Below are 16,358 nucleotides of genomic sequence, written 5' to 3'. Positions count from 1 at the left end.
GGATACCGGGGGGGGGGGCAGGGGCAGAGCAATGGTCAGATACCGGGGGGGCAGGGGGCAGAGCAATGGTCGGCTATGGGTGACGGGTGGCAGAGCAATGGTCGGTTATGGGGGGGCAGGGGGCAGAGCAATGGTCGGTTATGGAGGGGGCATAGCAATTGTCGGCTATGGAGATACCTGGGGGGCAAAGCAATGGTTGGCTATGGGGGGCCTGGGTCACAGGGGGCACGGACGGGGAGGACAGTGCAGGGGTGACATCAGGAAGCACGGGAGCAGGGAGAGGACCCAGGGCAGGGGGCCAGGCAGGGGGCCAGGGGAGCCAGGCAGGGGGCCAGGGGGCAGGGGAACCAGGCAGGGGGCCAGGCAGGGGGCCAGGGGAGCCAGGCAAGGGGTCAGGGGGCCTGGGGAGCCAGGTAAGGGGCCAGGGGAGCCAGGCAAGGGGCCAGGCAGGGGAGCCAGGCAAAGGGAAGGGGGCCAGGCAAGGCGCCAGGGGAGGCAGGCAGGGGGTCAGGGGGCAGGGCCAGGCAGAGGGGCCAGGCAGGGGGCCAGGGGGAAGGGGAGCCAGGCAAAGGGCAGGGGGCCAGAGGAGCCAGGGGAGCCAGGCAGGGCGCCAGGGGGCAGGGCCAGGCAGAGGGGCCAGGCAGGACACCAGGGGAGCCAGGCAGGGGCCAGGCAGGGCACCAGGGGAGCCAGGCAGGGCGCCAGGCAGGGCATCAGGGGAGCCAGGCAGGGGGCCAGTCGGGGGCCAGGGGAGCCAGGCAGGGCGCCAGGGGTCAGGGCCAGGCAGAGGGGCCAGGCAGGGAGCCAGGGGGCAGGAGAGCCAGGCAAAGGGCAGGGGGCCAGAGGAGCCAGGGGAGCCAGGCAGGGCGCCAGGGGGCAGGGCCAGGCAGAGGGGCCAGGCAGGACACCAGGGGAGCCAGGCAGGGGCCAGGCAGGGCACCAGGGGAGCCAGGCAGGGCGCCAGGCAGGGCATCAGGGGAGCCAGGCAGGGGGCCAGTCGGGGGCCAGGGGAGCCAGGCAGGGCGCCAGGGGTCAGGGCCAGGCAGAGGGGCCAGGCAGGGAGCCAGGGGGCAGGAGAGCCAGGCAAAGGGCAGGGGGCCAGAGGAGCCAGGGGAGCCAGGCAGGGCGCCAGGGGGCAGGGCCAGGCAGAGGGGCCAGGCAGGGCGCCAGGGGAGCCAGGCAGGGCGCCAGGGGAGCCAGGCAGGGGGCCAGGCAGGGGAGCCAGGCAAAGGGAAGGGGGCCAGGCAAGGCGCCAGGGGAGGCAGGCAGGGGGTCAGGGGGCAGGGCCAGGCAGAGGGGCCAGGCAGGGGGCCAGGGGGAAGGGGAGCCAGGCAAAGGGCAGGGGGCCAGAGGAGCCAGGGGAGCCAGGCAGGGCGCCAGGGGCAGGGCCAGGCAGAGGGGCCAGGCAGGACACCAGGGGAGCCAGGCAGGGGCCAGGCAGGGCACCAGGGGAGCCAGGCAGGGCGCCAGGCAGGGCATCAGGGGAGCCAGGCAGGGGGCCAGTCGGGGGCCAGGGGAGCCAGGCAGGGCGCCAGGGGTCAGGGCCAGGCAGAGGGGCCAGGCAGGGAGCCAGGGGGCAGGAGAGCCAGGCAAAGGGCAGGGGGCCAGAGGAGCCAGGGGAGCCAGGCAGGGCGCCAGGGGGCAGGGCCAGGCAGAGGGGCCAGGCAGGGCGCCAGGGGAGCCAGGCAGGGCGCCAGGGGAGCCAGGCAGGGGGCCAGTTGGGGGCCAGGGGGCAGGGCCAGGCAGAGGGGCCAGGCAGAGGGCCAGGGGGAAGGGGAGCCAGGCAAAGGGCAGGGGGCCAGAGGAGCCAGGGGAGCCAGGCAGGGCGCCAGCAGGCAGGGCCAGGCAGAGGGGCCAGGCAGGGCGCCAGGGGGCAGGGCCAGGCAGAGGAGCCAGGCAGGGCGCCAGGGGAGCCAGGCAGGGGCCAGGCACGGCATCAGGGGAGCCAGGCAGGGGGCCAGTCGGGGGACAGGGGGCAGGGCCAGGCACCCACCTGCAGGGCCGGTGCCCGCAGGCAGTTCACTAGGTAGGGCTTGTTGGTTTCCAGCAGCGAGACAAAGGCCAGGAGCTGATGCCGGCTGCTCAACCCATCCTGGGAACCTCAAAGCCACAAGAGGGGTCTCAGCTCAGCCCTGCGCTGGGGTTGGGACAACCACGGGGGGTCATGGCCCACAGCCCCACTGCTCAGAGCGGGGCCAGCAGGCTTAGGGGCTGGGCTGGACTCCAGGGGCCCCAACTCCACCCTAGACACCCTGTGTGACCCCAGGCTAGTCCCTGCGTCTCTCTGGGACCCAGTCACTCTGCCGTGGGGTGAAGGGCCCTTGCTGGGTCTGGCCAGACTCGGAGCTCTGCCAAGGGGCTGGGGCCAGGCCACCCCCCGTCCCTCTCCCTACCTCGGCTCCTCCTGGGCTCTGCTTTCTCCTCTGTGGCCTGCAGCAGCTCTGGGCTGCTGGCAAAGACGCAGGTCGGGTGCAGGATAATCCCCTGTTTGTTCTTGGTGTGAAAAATCTACAAGGAGGCCAGATGAGGCGTCAGGGCTCGGGCCAGCGACCATGCTGGGCGACTGCAACGGGTGCTGCATGGGGCATGGCTCTCCCGGGCTTCCTCCTTCACAGACTCCCAAACCTCTAGCCCAGCCCCCCTCCCCTCCCAGAGCCAGGAGAGAACCCAGGAGTCCTGGCTCCCAGCCCCCCCTGCTCTAACCCACCAGCCCCCACTCCCCTCCTGTAGAACTGATAAATGAAATTGTTTTTAATTGTTCACTCTTTTAATGTAACTTCTGTTCACCATTCACTACACTTGTCTACATTGCAACTTCTGTTCACGGTTTGCCATATTGTAATTCAAACCCCATTTTCAAATGCTCACTCCATTTTGTAAAAGCTTCCTCCAACCTTCCTTTTTGCAAACCCGGCTGTAATCTTATTAGTTAGTTTAGATGTGTGACTGAGGTATGTATGGACGATGGAATCAACCTCCAGCCCCAGCCTGTCCTGATGAAATAAAGTTCAAACCCCACCAGCTGAAGATGCAGACAAGAGCCCTAACAAAGTAAGCAGAGTCCACCCTGAAAAGAAAAGGTGCAATAGAAGGAAGATCAAAGCCAGGTCCCAGGCTGAAAGTCGCCTGCAATTGACAGGTGATCAGTCACCAAACCCAGAGGCAGTGACACAGCAAGACCTACAGAGCCTGGATTCAGACTAAAGCCTACAAAAAGGATGGGTGAGATGGGAGACTTTGGAGGGTAACACTCTGCTGGCAACATGGAAGGGCATCGGTGCAGGCCCAACAGAGACCCAGCTCGTCCTTGTGCCCAGATTTCCTGGCCAGTTACCGCCACAAGCTACCAACCGAAGCTGCAAAATCAAGCCACGAACTCATGCAGAACATCCGATGGATATGTGTGTGTGTGTGTGTGTGTGTGTGTGTGTGTGTGTGTGTGTGTACAAGGATTAAGATATTAGTTATTGATCATAAATCAAATTATCATAATAAATGTGGCATCTTTGTCTTGCCTCCTGAAAAGATCCTGTGTAGTTTTGTCTGTACAACATTCCCAGAGCCCGGACAGAACCCAGGAGTCCTGGCTCCCACGCCCCCCCACTCTAACCACTAGCCCCATTTCCCTCCCAGAGCAAGGAGAGAACCCAGGAGTCCTGGCTCCCACCCACCCCTGCTCTAACCACTAGCCCCCATTTCCCTTCCAGAGCCAGGAGAGAACCCAGGAGTCCTGGCTCCCACCTCCCTCCCCTGCTCTACTCCCCAGACCCCACCCCCTCCCAGAACTAGGATAGAACCCAGGAGTCCTGGCGCCCCCCCTTCTGCTCTAACCCACCAGCCCCCACTCCCCTCCCAGAGCCGGGATAGAACCCAGGAGTCCTGGCTCCCAGCCCCCCTGCTCTACTCCCCAGACCCCACCACTCCGCTCCGCTCCCAGAGCAGAGACGGGCCCAGCGCACCTGGTCAGAGTCCTTGCGGCAGCTGTTGTACTGGTCGGGCACAGCCAGCTGGGGGTAGAGACCCCTGCACAGCACCAGCTTGAGCAGGGCAAGCTGGTGGGAGGACAGGGCCGTGCCAGCCGCGGCCTGGAGCTCGTCCACATTGTGCCGCAGCTTGAATTTGACGTCCTGCGAGGGAAGGGGCGACGGGTGTAATGGGGGCAGCGCTGAGAGGAGCTCAGGGCCCCCCCAGCAGCACCTAGGAGCACCCCACTGCAAGGGACACCACTGCCCCGCCTGGGCCCCTGCAGGCAGAGCCCTGCACTGCCCCCATCCCAGCAAACCCTGCGGGCCCACGCTCCCGGGCTCCCAGCAGGGAGGGGCCGGCACTGCCGCAGCCACGGGATCCAGGCTCGGTGCCCACAGCCCCTCAGCCACACAGGGGCATGGCCCCACCTTACACCCAGGGAAACTGATGTGCAGAGAGGGGAGGGGACGAGGACCAGTGTCACAGAGACAGGGCCAGGAACTGAATCCAGGAGTCCCGGCTCCCAGCCCCCTGCTCTAACCACTGGCCCCCACTCCCCTCCCAGAGCTGGGGAGAGAATCCAGGAGTCCGGGCTCCCAACCCCCACCCCTGCTCTAACCACTAGCCCCCAGTCCCCTCCCAGAGCAGGATCAGAACCCAGGAGTCCTGGCTCCCATCCCCACCCCCCCGCTCTAACCTGCTGGACCCCACTCCCCTCCCAGAGCAGGATCAGAACCCAGGAGTCCGGGCTCCTAGCCCCCACCCCACCCCCCCGCTCTAACCCGCTGGACCCCATTCCCCTCCCAGAGCAGGATCAGAACCCAGGAGTCCGGGCTCCTAGCCCCCACCCCCCCCCCCCGCTCTAACTCGCTGGACCCACTCCCCTCCCAGAGCAGGATCAGAACCCAGGAGTCCGGGCTCCCAGCCTCCACGCCACCACCTCGCTCTAACCCGCTGGACCCCACTCCCCTCCCAGAGCAGGATCAGAACCCAGGAGTCCGGGCTCCCAGCCTCCACGCCACCACCCCGCTCTAACCCGCTGGACCCCACTCCCCTCCCAGAGCAGGATCAGAACCCAGGAGTCCGGGCTCCTAGCCCCCACCCCACCCCACCCCACCCCCCCCCCGGCTCTAACCCGCTGGACCCCACTCCCCTCCCAGGCTCCTTCCTGGATCCCTCCTACTGGCGGGGGGAGGACATGGCAGTAGAAAGCTCTTGGTGCTGGCTCTGGCCCCAGTGAGTGGTGAGACGTGGGGGGCCCTCTGCCCCACACTGGGGCCCCCTCCCACGCACCTGGATATCGATCCCAGGCGGCCCGGCGCTGCGGGCATCTTCGCCCTCGTCGCTGGAGGAGCCAGCCTCCCCTCCCTGCAGCTTCAGCACCTTGCGCTTCCGCCCCTCCGTCTCCTCGTGCCGCCGCTGCAGCCGGTGCAGCTCCCGGCGCGCCCGGTGCCGGCTCTGCCGGGCGTAGCTGTCCCTCGGCCCCTGCACGGCCTCCAGCAGACCGTGGTCCCGGAGCAGCTCCTGGGGATGGGGGACAGGAGGTTACGGGGGGAAGGGGCTGGGTTCTGGGGGGATACCCAGCCCCCTCGCCTGCTGCACCCACCTGAAACTGGCGCCGCAGGTTGGCCGCCTCGTAGAGCCGGTGCTCCTCCAGCCCCCGGTGCCGGCACCACTTCCGGGAGCCACCGGCCCGCTCCGACTTCACCTGCCAGCCACACCGAAGCCCCGGGTTATTAGGGGAGGGGTGGGGGGCCATCTTACTGAACCCCACAACCCTCGCCATGGGGATCTCCTCGCCCAGACGCCTCCCGCAGCTCCTGCCATGGAGGATCTCCCCCCTCAGACCCTCCCATGCAGCTCCTGCCATGGGGGAATCTCCTCCCTCAGACCCCCTCCCCCCGCAGCTCCTGCCACAGGGGAATCTCCCCACACACACACATCCATCTCCCTCATATGGGATCACCTCCCTCAGACCCCCCTCCACAGCTCCCGTCATGGGGGATCTCCCCCCCGACCGACACATCCATCTCCCCCATGGGGGATCTCTTCCCCCCGACACCCACCCCAGCTCCCGCCATGGGGGATCTCCTCCTCCGACCCACACATCCATTTCCCCAATGGGGGATCTCCTCCCCAGACACCCCCCCAGCTCCCGCCATGGGGGATCTCCCCCCCGACCCACACATCCATCTCCCCAATGGGGGATCTCCTCCCCCAGACACCCACCCCAGCTCCTACCATGGGGGATCTTCCCCCTCAGAGCCCCCCCCACAGCTCCCGCCATGGGGGATCTCCCCCCCCACAGGGGATCTCCTCCCCCAGACCCCCCACAGGATGTAACCACCCCCAACACATCCCACTCAAGGGGTCTGCCCCCCCCGAGCTGAGGCCAGCCAGTCCCACCTGCACCCACTCATTGAAGGTGTTAAGCAGCGTCAGGGGGTCGCCATGGGGGCTCTCGAGGGGCCGGCGGGCCGTGGCGCAGTCAGGGTTGCCACGCACGGGGCGCAGGAAGGGGGACTGCACGCTCAGTGCTGCCGCCACAGTGAGCACCGGCCCAGCCAGCCCGAAGAGCGCGCCCAGAACCAGCATCTTCCCTGCAGGGGGACGGGGGGAAGGAGAGCGTTACGCGGGCACGGGGGCAGCGAACCACCTCCCACCCCCATCCCAAGGGTTAAAGTCCCTCTCCATGCCCCTGGCGCCCCTCCCAATCTCTCCCCATGCCCAGCCCCCCACGGCACCTCACCGATCACCACGTCCACGGGCAGCTGGGCCAGCAGGCTCCCAATGGGCGTCAGGCTCTCAGCCCCGTCCAGGGCCCCCTGCTCCCTCAAATAGCGCACGGCCATCTCCAGGCTGGACTGGGGGGGTGGCTCTAGGAAGGGGAAGGTCCGGGGGTCACCCAGCCCCATGCTCTTCATCTGGAGGGTGGAGAAATGGAAGATTAGACCTTTGCCTGGACGGCGTCACCGCTGCAGAACGGACGTGCGGGTCATGTGCGAGGGGCTGCGTATCTGCCCGGAAAAGTGTGTTCGGAAGGTGTGTGAGACAAGCAGGCCAGAAGCGACCCAGGTGCTCCTGCTAGGCAGGGGGGAAGAGACGCTCACCTCACCCTGGCTGAGTATCGGGGGGGTCATAAGGACACCGACTTACTCTGAGCGCAAGATGGATCGACAGACTGCAGGTGGGGCACGAAAACCCACAAATCACAGAGTGACCCTGCTTGGATTTTGGGGGTGAAACTGGGATACAGAGACACACCCGGGATCCTTCACTACTTGCCCTCCAGGAGTGATGGGGAGCTGGGGTGACGGGGAGCTGGGGCTCCAGGGGTGACGGCGAGCTGGGGTGACAGCGAGCTGGGGCGACAGCGAGCTGGGATCACGGGAAGCAGGGGCTCTGGGGGTGATGGGGAGCTGGGGTGATGGGGATCTGGGGTGAGGGGGGTGATGCAGAGCTGGGGAGAAGTGGAGCAGGGATCACGGCAAGCTGGGGCTCTGGGGGTGATGGGGTGATGGGGAGCTGGGGTGATGGGGAGCTGGGGTGACAGGGAGCTGGGGTGACGTGGGTGACACAGAGCTGGGGTGACGGGGAGCTGGGGCTCCTGGGGTGATGGGAAGCTGGGATGACGGGGAGTTGGGGTGATGGCGAGCTGGGGCTCCAGGGGTGACAGGGAGCTGGGGTGACGGGGGTGATGGGGAGCTGGGATGACAGGGAGCTGGGGTGACAGGGGGTGACGCAAAGCTGAGGTGATTGGGAGCTGGGGCTCCTGGGGTGATGGGAAGCTGGGATGACGGGGAGCTGGGGCTCCGGGGTTGACGAGGAGCTGGGGTGATGGGGAGCTGGGGCTCCGGGGGTGATGGGGAGCTGGGGTGACGGGGAGCTGGGGTGACGGGGGTGACGGGGAGCTGGGGTGACGGCAAGCTGGGGCTCCAGGGGTGACGGGGAGCTGGGGCTCGGCGAGCTGGGGTGAAGAGGAGCAGGGATCACGGCAAGCTGGGGCTCTGGGGGTGATGGGGTGATGGGGAGCTGGGGTGACAGGGGGTGACGCAGAGCTGGGGTGAGGGGGAGCTGGGGCTCCTGGGGTGATGGGAAGCTGGGGTGACAGCGAGCTGGGGCTCCGGGGGTGACAGGGAGCTGGGGCTCCTGGGGTGACGGGGAGCTGGGGCATGCTGCTCCTTTGCGAGCAGCAGAACAGGGGCTGGATGCCGTAGGGTGGCGCTTGGAGGGCTCGGGCATTGGAGGGTGTCTGCTGCTGCCCCGCACGATGGCAGAGCCTGCGCAGGCCGAGAGGGGAGGGCTCGAGTGGCCTGTAGCCGGTGGAGTCAGAGCTGACCCCCGGCAGGGACAGACAAGCCTTCCTCACGCAAAGGTGCCTCGCAGCCCTCGGCAACCCCTGGAAGCGTCCCAGAGGCTGGGGGCTGCCGGGGCTGGGCCCAGCACTTGCTCCCGTGATGCTGGAAATGGGGGGCAAGTTCCCCCCAGACCAGAGCATCTACCCAGGTTCCCCCCTTCGCTGGACAGCTCTCACCAGTAGTGACAGCCCCGCCTGGGGACGGGGGAGATCCCCACCCCACCCTGGCTCTGCCTACCTGCAGCACCAGGGCATCGAGCGCCACGCGCTGGATCTCCGGCACCGGGTAGGGGGCAAAGGCGTCGTAGTCAGACTCAGAGTAGAGCCGGTAGCAGACACCAGGGCCCGTCCGGCCCGCACGCCCCTTCCGCTGCTCGGCGCTGGCCCGACTGATCCAGAACTCTTGCAGCCGCTGCAGCTTGGCCTGGGGGTCATAGCTGAGTTCCTTCACCTTCCCTGGGGGGCAGGACAGGCAGACGCTCTGGTGACAACCTCCACCGGCCTCCCCCAGCACCCGCCCGCCCCCATCCTGCAGTGCTCAGAGCCCCTGCCAAAGGGGGGTCCCAGGCCGGCCTGGAGTGCGGAGCCCCCACCCCACCAGCTGGTGTCGGCCCAGGCCCCCCACCTCCGAAGCAAGAGGCTGAGGGGTCTCACCAGAGTCCAGCACAAAGCGCACCCCATCGATGGTGACCGAGGTCTCGGCGATGTTAGTGGAGACGATGCATTTCCGGACTCCAGGGGGGGGCATGTCAAACACCTGGAGGGAGGGGAGAGATGGGGAGTCACAGCCCCTGCTACACCCTGCTGGTCCCCTCTGCAGCCCCCCCCACAGCCACCCTCCACGACACATTCCTTCTGCCCAGCACAGTCACTCCCCTGCCCTTCCCACAGCACCACTCCCCCAGCCGCCCAACACACTCCCTTCCTAGCCCCTACAGCCACTCCCTAGCTCCTCTGCCACATTCCCCTCCTAGCCCCATCTCTGAGGCCAGCCCCCCACTGCCAGCAGCTCCCTGCTCTTCTCCCCACAGCAGGCTCACCCATAGCCCTGCCGCCAGACCCACCTTGTCCTGCTCGGCAAGGGAGAGGGTGCTGTGCAGGGGCAGCACCACCCAGCGCTGGGTGTGGGTGGCATAGGCCTGGGCCGCCTCCAGCACGGCGCCGATCTCTGCCACCCCGCTCAGGAAGACGAGCAGGTCGCCCCGCTCCTCGGGCGGGTACTTGTGGTCGATGGCCTGCAGCACCCGCAGGTAGGGCCGGGGATCCAGCTGCTCCGGCTTCCCACTCGCTGCTGCCTCCTCCTGGGGGATGGGCTGGTATACAACCTGGGCAAGCAGAGACGCCGTGGCCAAAGGGCAGAGAGAGCCCCACGCTGGGCAGCCGGCCCCACAGGGACACCACCCCCATCTTCCCAGCAGGCTGGAGGTGCAGGCAGAGGGGCGTGGCTTAGCCGGCTCAGCACCGGGAGCCAAGACTCCTGGGTTCTATTCCCACTACGGGAGGGGAGTGAGGTCCAGTGGGTTAGAACCAGGGGGGCTGAGAAGCCAGGACTCCTGGGTTCTAATTCACCTGTGTACAGACACAGCTGCATCTCAGCACTAGGCAAGGGGTCCCTGTACACACAGCCCTTGTGCCCCACCCCAGAGGCGGCTGCATCTCAGCACCAGGTGAGGGGTCCCTGTAAACACAGCCCCCGTGCCCCACCCCAGAGGTGGCTGCGTCTCACCAGGTGAGGGGTCCCTGTACACACAGCCCCGATGCCCCACCCCAGAGATGGATGCGTCTCAGCACCAGGTGAGGGGTCCCTGTACACACAGCCCCCGTGCCTCACGCCAGAGGTGGCCTCATCTCAGCACCAGGCGAGGGGTCCTTGTACACCAGTGGTCTTCAACCTTTTTATGCCCAAGATCATATTTTGAATTTATCGGCAACCCAGGATCTACCTCGCCCCTTCCCCAAAGCCCCACCCCCCTCAGTCCACACACACACACACAAGCCCCCCCTCTCCACACACACACACATACCCCATCACTTGCTCTCCTCCAGCCTCACTCACTTTCATCGAGCTGGGGCAAGGGGCTGGGGTTCGGCAGGGGGTGCAGGCTCTGGGCTGAGGCCAAGGGGTTTGCAGTGTGGGAGGGGGCTCTGGGCTAAGCCTGGGGCAGGGATACAGGAGGCGGTGAGGGCTGCAAGCTCTGGGAGGGAGTTTGGGTGCAGGAGGGGGCTCCGGACTGGGGCAGAGTGTTGGGGTGCAGGAGGGGGTGGGCGTGCTGGCTCTGGGAGGGGGGTCAGGGCTGGGGCTTGGGGATCCAGAGGGGGTCTGGGGTGAAGGAGGGGGTATGGGCTGCTGGCTCCAGGAGGGGCTCAGAGCTGGGGGTTGGGGTGCAGCCTCCGGCTGGGCAGCACTTACCTCCAGTGGCTCCCAGATAGCGCAGCATGGCTGCTACTAAGACAGGTTCCCTGCCTACCCCAGCCCCATGCCGCTCCCGGAAGCGGCCAACGCACCTCTGCGCCCCTGGGAGGGGGTGGCACGTGGCTCCGCATGCTGTCCCTCTTTGTAAGCACCGTCCCTACAACTCCCATTGGCCACAGCTCCCTGTTCCCAGCCAATGGCAGCTGCGGGTCCGGTGCTGTCAGGCAGGAGCAGCAAGCGGAGGGAGACCTCCCTGTCCCCCTGCCCACGGGGCCATGCTGGCTGCTTCCAGGAGTAGCATGGGGCTGGGGCAGGCAGGGAGCTTGTCAGCGGCAGCCCCGATCGGCTGCGATCGACAGGGAGATCCCCTAGGATCGACCTGCCAAGCGCGATAGATCACTTGGTGACCACTGCTGTACACACAACCCAGGTGCCTCACCCCAGAGGTGGCCACGTCTCAGCGCCAGGCAAGAGATCCCCAAGGATGCTGTAGGGGTACAGCAAGGGGCTCCCCAGTTCCCAGCCACGCCCACCCCGTGCTCTCACCGTGATGGGGAAGAGCCGCCCGGGCACCTGCACCACGGGTGCGCCCCCGAAGTACCCTGCGAAGAGGCGGATGTTGATGGTGGCCGACATGAGCACCAGCTTGAGGTCAGGGCGGGAGGGCAGCAGGCGGCGCAGCACGCCCAGCAGGAAGTCACTATGCAGGTGCCGCTCGTGCACCTCGTCGGCAATCAGCACCTGGTACCCAGGCAGCGCCGGCTCACGCTGCACCTGCCGCAGCAGCAGCCCCTCCGTCAGGAAGACGATCTTCGTGGCCAGGGAGCGGGTACTCTCGAAGCGGATCTGGTATCCCACCTGGGGAGGAGCAGGGGCAGGCAGTCAGCCAGGGGTGGGGGGAAGCCCAGCACCTGCCAGCCGGGGCAGAGGGCCAGCAAGGAGGGACCATGGTGCTCACCCCAGACAGCTGGTGCTGAAATGCATGGGGCTGCCCTGAGAGAGCTCGGCCCAGACTCCCAGGCACTGCCTGCTCCCATGGCATGGCCCAGACCCCCACGGGGAGTGGGAGGGCACAGCCTAGATCCCAGGGCTCTTTGTAACCCCCAAGGCATGGCCCAGCCCCCATTCCCTGCATACAATCTCACCCACTGCCCCCTTGCAGCGGGGCTAGGGGAGAACTGCGAGAGGCCACATGGGGTCTGTTCGTCTGGGACCCCCACCAGGTTAGCCGGGACTTCTGGCCAGGAACAGGGGGACACAGCAGGTTTCACATCCTCCCAGTCCAATCTCCCAAACTGGCTACTAATCCCCCCAGCCTGGCACAGACCCTGCCGGAGCCCTGGGCCGCCCCTGGCCTCAGCCCCACTCACCTCAGCCCCATACTGGTGCAGGCTCTCAAAGCCCACCCGCTTGGCCAGCGAGATGCAGGCGATGCGGCGTGGCTGGGTGCAGGCCACGTGACTGTACCCAGCCGCCAGCAGGTACTGGGGGACCTGTGTGGACTTGCCACAGCCCGTGTCGCCGGCTACCACCACCACCTGGTTCTGGGCCACGGCCCGCAGCAGCCGGTCGCGGTACTGGGCAATGGGCAGGGCTGCCCGCTCCCGCTGCAGCTTGGCCAGCTTGGCAAAGCTCTGCTTCTGGGCGAAGTCCAGGTAATGCAGCAGGGCAGCGCGGAACTGGGAGAGCCGCTCGGCCGGCACCCCAGGGCCCCGCCGCGGACCCCCGCTCCTGCCCCGCGCCAGCCCCTCCACGTCCCCGCTCAGCACCGACAGGTTGATCCGGTAGCGTGGGTCGTACTCCTGCGGGAGGCCAGCCAGCCCAAGGGCGGCAGAGGGGTCAGCCCGGGCCGGGGGAGCCCGCGGCGCCGGCTCCCCCTCAGCCTTCAGGGTCTGGAAGCGCTGGAGCCGCTCAAAGAAGGCCCAGAACTGGCGGCTGTCCTCAGAGCCCGCTCGGATGTAATCCTGCTCCCGGAAATACAGCTCCTCCAGCCGGCGCCGCGTCTCAGGGCAGCTCCAGTCCCAGCGCCCGCCCTGGTGCCCCCGGGATGGGGAGGGGTCTCTGCTTCGCCTCTGGGCCCTGCGCTCCTTCTCCGACGAAGGCATCTCTGCCCCCTTGGGTCACCCCAGGCGACGACCTCCCCCTTCTCGGCAGAGACAGGGGGTGGAAATCTGGATTCGGAGAGGACTGCAGGTAGGAAACCGCGAATCTCGGGGGGTGGGGAGGCTCACCCCTCCTGGCCCACCTGCAGGGGTTCCACACGAGGCTGATCTCCCCAGTGCCTAGGAGGTTGGGAGGCAGAAAGGGATGTGTAAGGACGAGAACTCGTTCTGGAAGAGCGTGAGCCCCGGGCCCGCTGGGCGACGCCGTGAGCTCCCGGCTGGGAACTCTGTGCCAGGTAGGGGGGATTAAACCCAAACACCGCCCTGGGCTGGATCCATCCCCTGGCACCAGAGGGCATCTTCCCTCTCCAACCCCCGCAAGGAGCTAGCACCCCAACACAGCATCCCCCCATGGCCCCCCTCTGTGCTCCTGTGTGACCCCTCCCAAACCACTGCTATCCTCCCACAGACCCCCCTCCATTCCCCTATGGGGCCCCCGAACTCCCTGATATCCTCCCACAGACCCCTCTCCATTCCCCAATGGCCCCCCCGAACCCCATAATATTCTCCCACAGATCCCCCTCTATTCCCCAATGGCCCACCAAACCCCCTGATATCCTCCCACAGACCCCCCTCCATTCCCCTATGGGCCCCCTGAACCCCCTGATATCTCCACAGACCCTCCCTTCCATTCCACTATGGGCCCCCCTGAACCCCCTGTTATCCCCACAGACCCCCCGTCCATTCCCCTATGGACCCCCCCCGAACCCCCTAATATCCCCACAGACCCCCCCTCCATTCGCCTATGGGCCCCCCAAATCCCCTGATATCCCCACAGACCCCCCCTCCATTCCCCTATGGGCACTCCCGAACCCCCTGATATCCCCACAGACCCCCCCTCCATTCCCCTATGGGCCCCCTGAACCCCCTGATATCTCCACAGACCCTCCCTTCCATTCCACTATGGGCCCCCCTGAACCCCCTGATATCCCCACAGACCCCTCGTCCATTCCCCTATGGACCCCCCAAACCCCCTGATATCCCCACAGACTCCCCCTCCATTCCCCTATGGGCCCCCCGAACTCCCTGATATCCCCACAGACCCCCCCCTCCATTCCCCTATGGGCCCCCCGAACCCCCTGATATCCTCCCACAACCCCCCTCCATTCCCCTATGGGCCCCCCTGGGCCCCCTGATATCCCCACAGACCCCCCCCTCCATTCCCCTATGGGCCCCCTGAACCACCTGATATCTCCACAGACCCCCCGTCCATTCCCCTATGGACCCCCCCAAACCCCCTGATATCCCCACAGACCCCCCCTCCATTCGCCTATGGGCCCCCCCGAACCCCGTGATATCCCCACAGACCCCCCCTCCATTCCCCTATGGGCCCCCTGAACCCCCTGATATCTCCACAGACCCCCCCCTCCATTCCCCTATGGAACCCCTGAACCCCCTGATATCTCCACAGACCCCCCCTTCCATTCCACTATGGGCCCCCCCGAACCCCCTGATATCCCCACAGACCCCCCCTCCATTCCCCTATGGGCCCCCCCGAACCCCCTGATATCCCCACAGACCCACCCTCCATTCCCCTATGGGCCCCCTGAACCCCCTGATATCTCCACAGACCCCCCCTCCATTCCCCTATGGGCCCCCCCGAACCCCCTGATATCTCCACAGACCCCCCGTCCATTCCCCTATGGGCCCCCCCGAACCCCCTGATATCCTCCCACAGACCCCCCCTTGCACTATGGGCCCCCCGAACCCCCTGATATCCCCACAGACCCCCCCTCCATTCCCCTATGGGCCCCCCCGAACCCCCTGATATCCCCACAGACCCCCCGTCCATTCCCCTATGGGCCCCCCCGAACCCCCTGATATCCCCACAGACCCACCCTCCATTCCCCTATGGGCCCCCTGAACCCCCTGATATCTCCACAGACCCCCCCTCCATTCCCCTATGGGCCCCCCCGAACCCCCTGATATCTCCACAGACCCCCCGTCCATTCCCCTATGGGCCCCCCCGAACCCCCTGATATCCTCCCACAGACCCCCCCTTGTACTATGGGCCCCCCGAACCCCCTGATATCCCCACAGACCCCCCCTCCATTCCCCTATGGGCCCCCCCGAACCCCCTGATATCCCCACAGACCCCCCGTCCATTCCCCTATGGGCCCCCCCGAACCCCCTGATATCCCCACAGACCCCCCCTCCATTCCCCTATGGGCCCCCCCGAACCCCCTGATATCCTCCCACAGACCCCCCCCTTGCACTATGGGCCCCCCGTACCCCCTGATATCCCCACAGACCCCCCCTCCATTCCCCTATGGGCCCCCCCGAACCCCCTGATATCCCCACAGACCCCCCGTCCATTCCCCTATGGGCCCCCCCGAACCCCCTGATATCCCCACAGACCCCCCCTCCATTCCCCTATGGGCCCCCCCGAACCCCCTGATATCCCCACAGACCCCCCCTCCATTCCCCTATGGGCCCCCCCGAACCCCCTGATATCCCCACAGACCCCCCCCTCCATTCCCCTATGGGCCCCCCCGACCCCCCTGATATCACCACAGACCCCCCCATTGCACTATGGGCCCCCTGAACCCCCTGATATCCCCACAGACCCACCCTCCATTCCCCTATGGGCCCCCCGAACCCCCTGATATCCCCACAGACCCCCCCCTCCATTCCCCTATGGGCCCCCTGAACCACCTGATATCTCCACAGACCCCCCGTCCATTCCCCTATGGACCCCCCCCAAACCCCCTGATATCCCCACAGACCCCCCCCTCCATTCGCCTATGGGCCCCCCCGAACCCCGTGATATCCCCACAGACCCCCCCTCCATTCCCCTATGGGCCCCCTGAACCCCCTGATATCTCCACAGACCCCCCCTCCATTCCCCTATGGAACCCCTGAACCCCCTGATATCTCCACAGACCCCCCCTTCCATTCCACTATGGGCCCCCCCGAACCCCCTGATATCCCCACAGACTCCCCCTCCATTCCCCTATGGGCCCCCCGAACCCCCTGATATCCCCACAGACCCCCCCCTCCATTCCCCTATGGGCCCCCCGAACCCCCTGATATCCTCCCACAACCCCCCTCCATTCCCCTATGGGCCCCCCTGGGCCCCCTGATATCCCCACAGACCCCCCCCTCCATTCCCCTATGGGCCCCCTGAACCACCTGATATCTCCACAGACCCCCCGTCCATTCCCCTATGGACCCCCCCAAACCCCCTGATATCCCCACAGACCCCCCCCTCCATTCGCCTATGGGCCCCCCCGAACCCCGTGATATCCCCACAGACCCCCCCTCCATTCCCCTATGGGCCCCCTGAACCCCCTGATATCTCCACAGACCCCCCCCTCCATTCCCCTATGGAACCCCTGAACCCCCTGATATCTCCACAGACCCCCCCTTCCATTCCACTATGGGCCCCCCCGAACCCCCTGATACCCCACAGACCCCCCCTCCATTCCCCTATGGGCCCCCCCGAACCCCCTGATATCCC

At 66.6% G+C, this 16,358-nt stretch overlaps 1 protein-coding gene across 2 annotated transcripts in view; it reads right to left on the bottom strand.

Moving 5' to 3' along the window:
* DHX34 (DExH-box helicase 34) overlaps positions 1 to 16,358 on the bottom strand; it is a 28,066-nt gene that overhangs the window by 3,583 nt on the left and 8,125 nt on the right. For both annotated transcript variants that reach the window (XM_050928400.1, XM_050928399.1), the window contains exons 2-13: positions 12,107 to 13,018; positions 11,283 to 11,594; positions 9,388 to 9,648; positions 8,978 to 9,080; positions 8,562 to 8,779; positions 6,716 to 6,890; positions 6,373 to 6,566; positions 5,573 to 5,674; positions 5,260 to 5,490; positions 3,960 to 4,127; positions 2,394 to 2,508; positions 1,994 to 2,100 (exon numbers count right to left, since the gene is read on the bottom strand). In XM_050928400.1, coding sequence (XP_050784357.1) covers positions 1,994 to 2,100; positions 2,394 to 2,508; positions 3,960 to 4,127; positions 5,260 to 5,490; positions 5,573 to 5,674; positions 6,373 to 6,566; positions 6,716 to 6,890; positions 8,562 to 8,779; positions 8,978 to 9,080; positions 9,388 to 9,648; positions 11,283 to 11,594; positions 12,107 to 12,841 — 2,721 coding nt within the window. In that variant the 5' untranslated portion in view covers positions 12,842 to 13,018. The remainder of the gene's footprint in view (positions 1 to 1,993; positions 2,101 to 2,393; positions 2,509 to 3,959; positions 4,128 to 5,259; positions 5,491 to 5,572; positions 5,675 to 6,372; positions 6,567 to 6,715; positions 6,891 to 8,561; positions 8,780 to 8,977; positions 9,081 to 9,387; positions 9,649 to 11,282; positions 11,595 to 12,106; positions 13,019 to 16,358) is intronic.

Source organism: Gopherus flavomarginatus, chromosome 18 (genome assembly GCF_025201925.1).
Source record: "Gopherus flavomarginatus isolate rGopFla2 chromosome 18, rGopFla2.mat.asm, whole genome shotgun sequence".
Lineage (NCBI taxonomy): Eukaryota > Metazoa > Chordata > Testudines > Testudinidae > Gopherus > Gopherus flavomarginatus.
The sequence above is the reverse complement of the archived record's forward strand: the minus strand, read 5'-3'. Positions and strand labels throughout refer to the sequence as shown.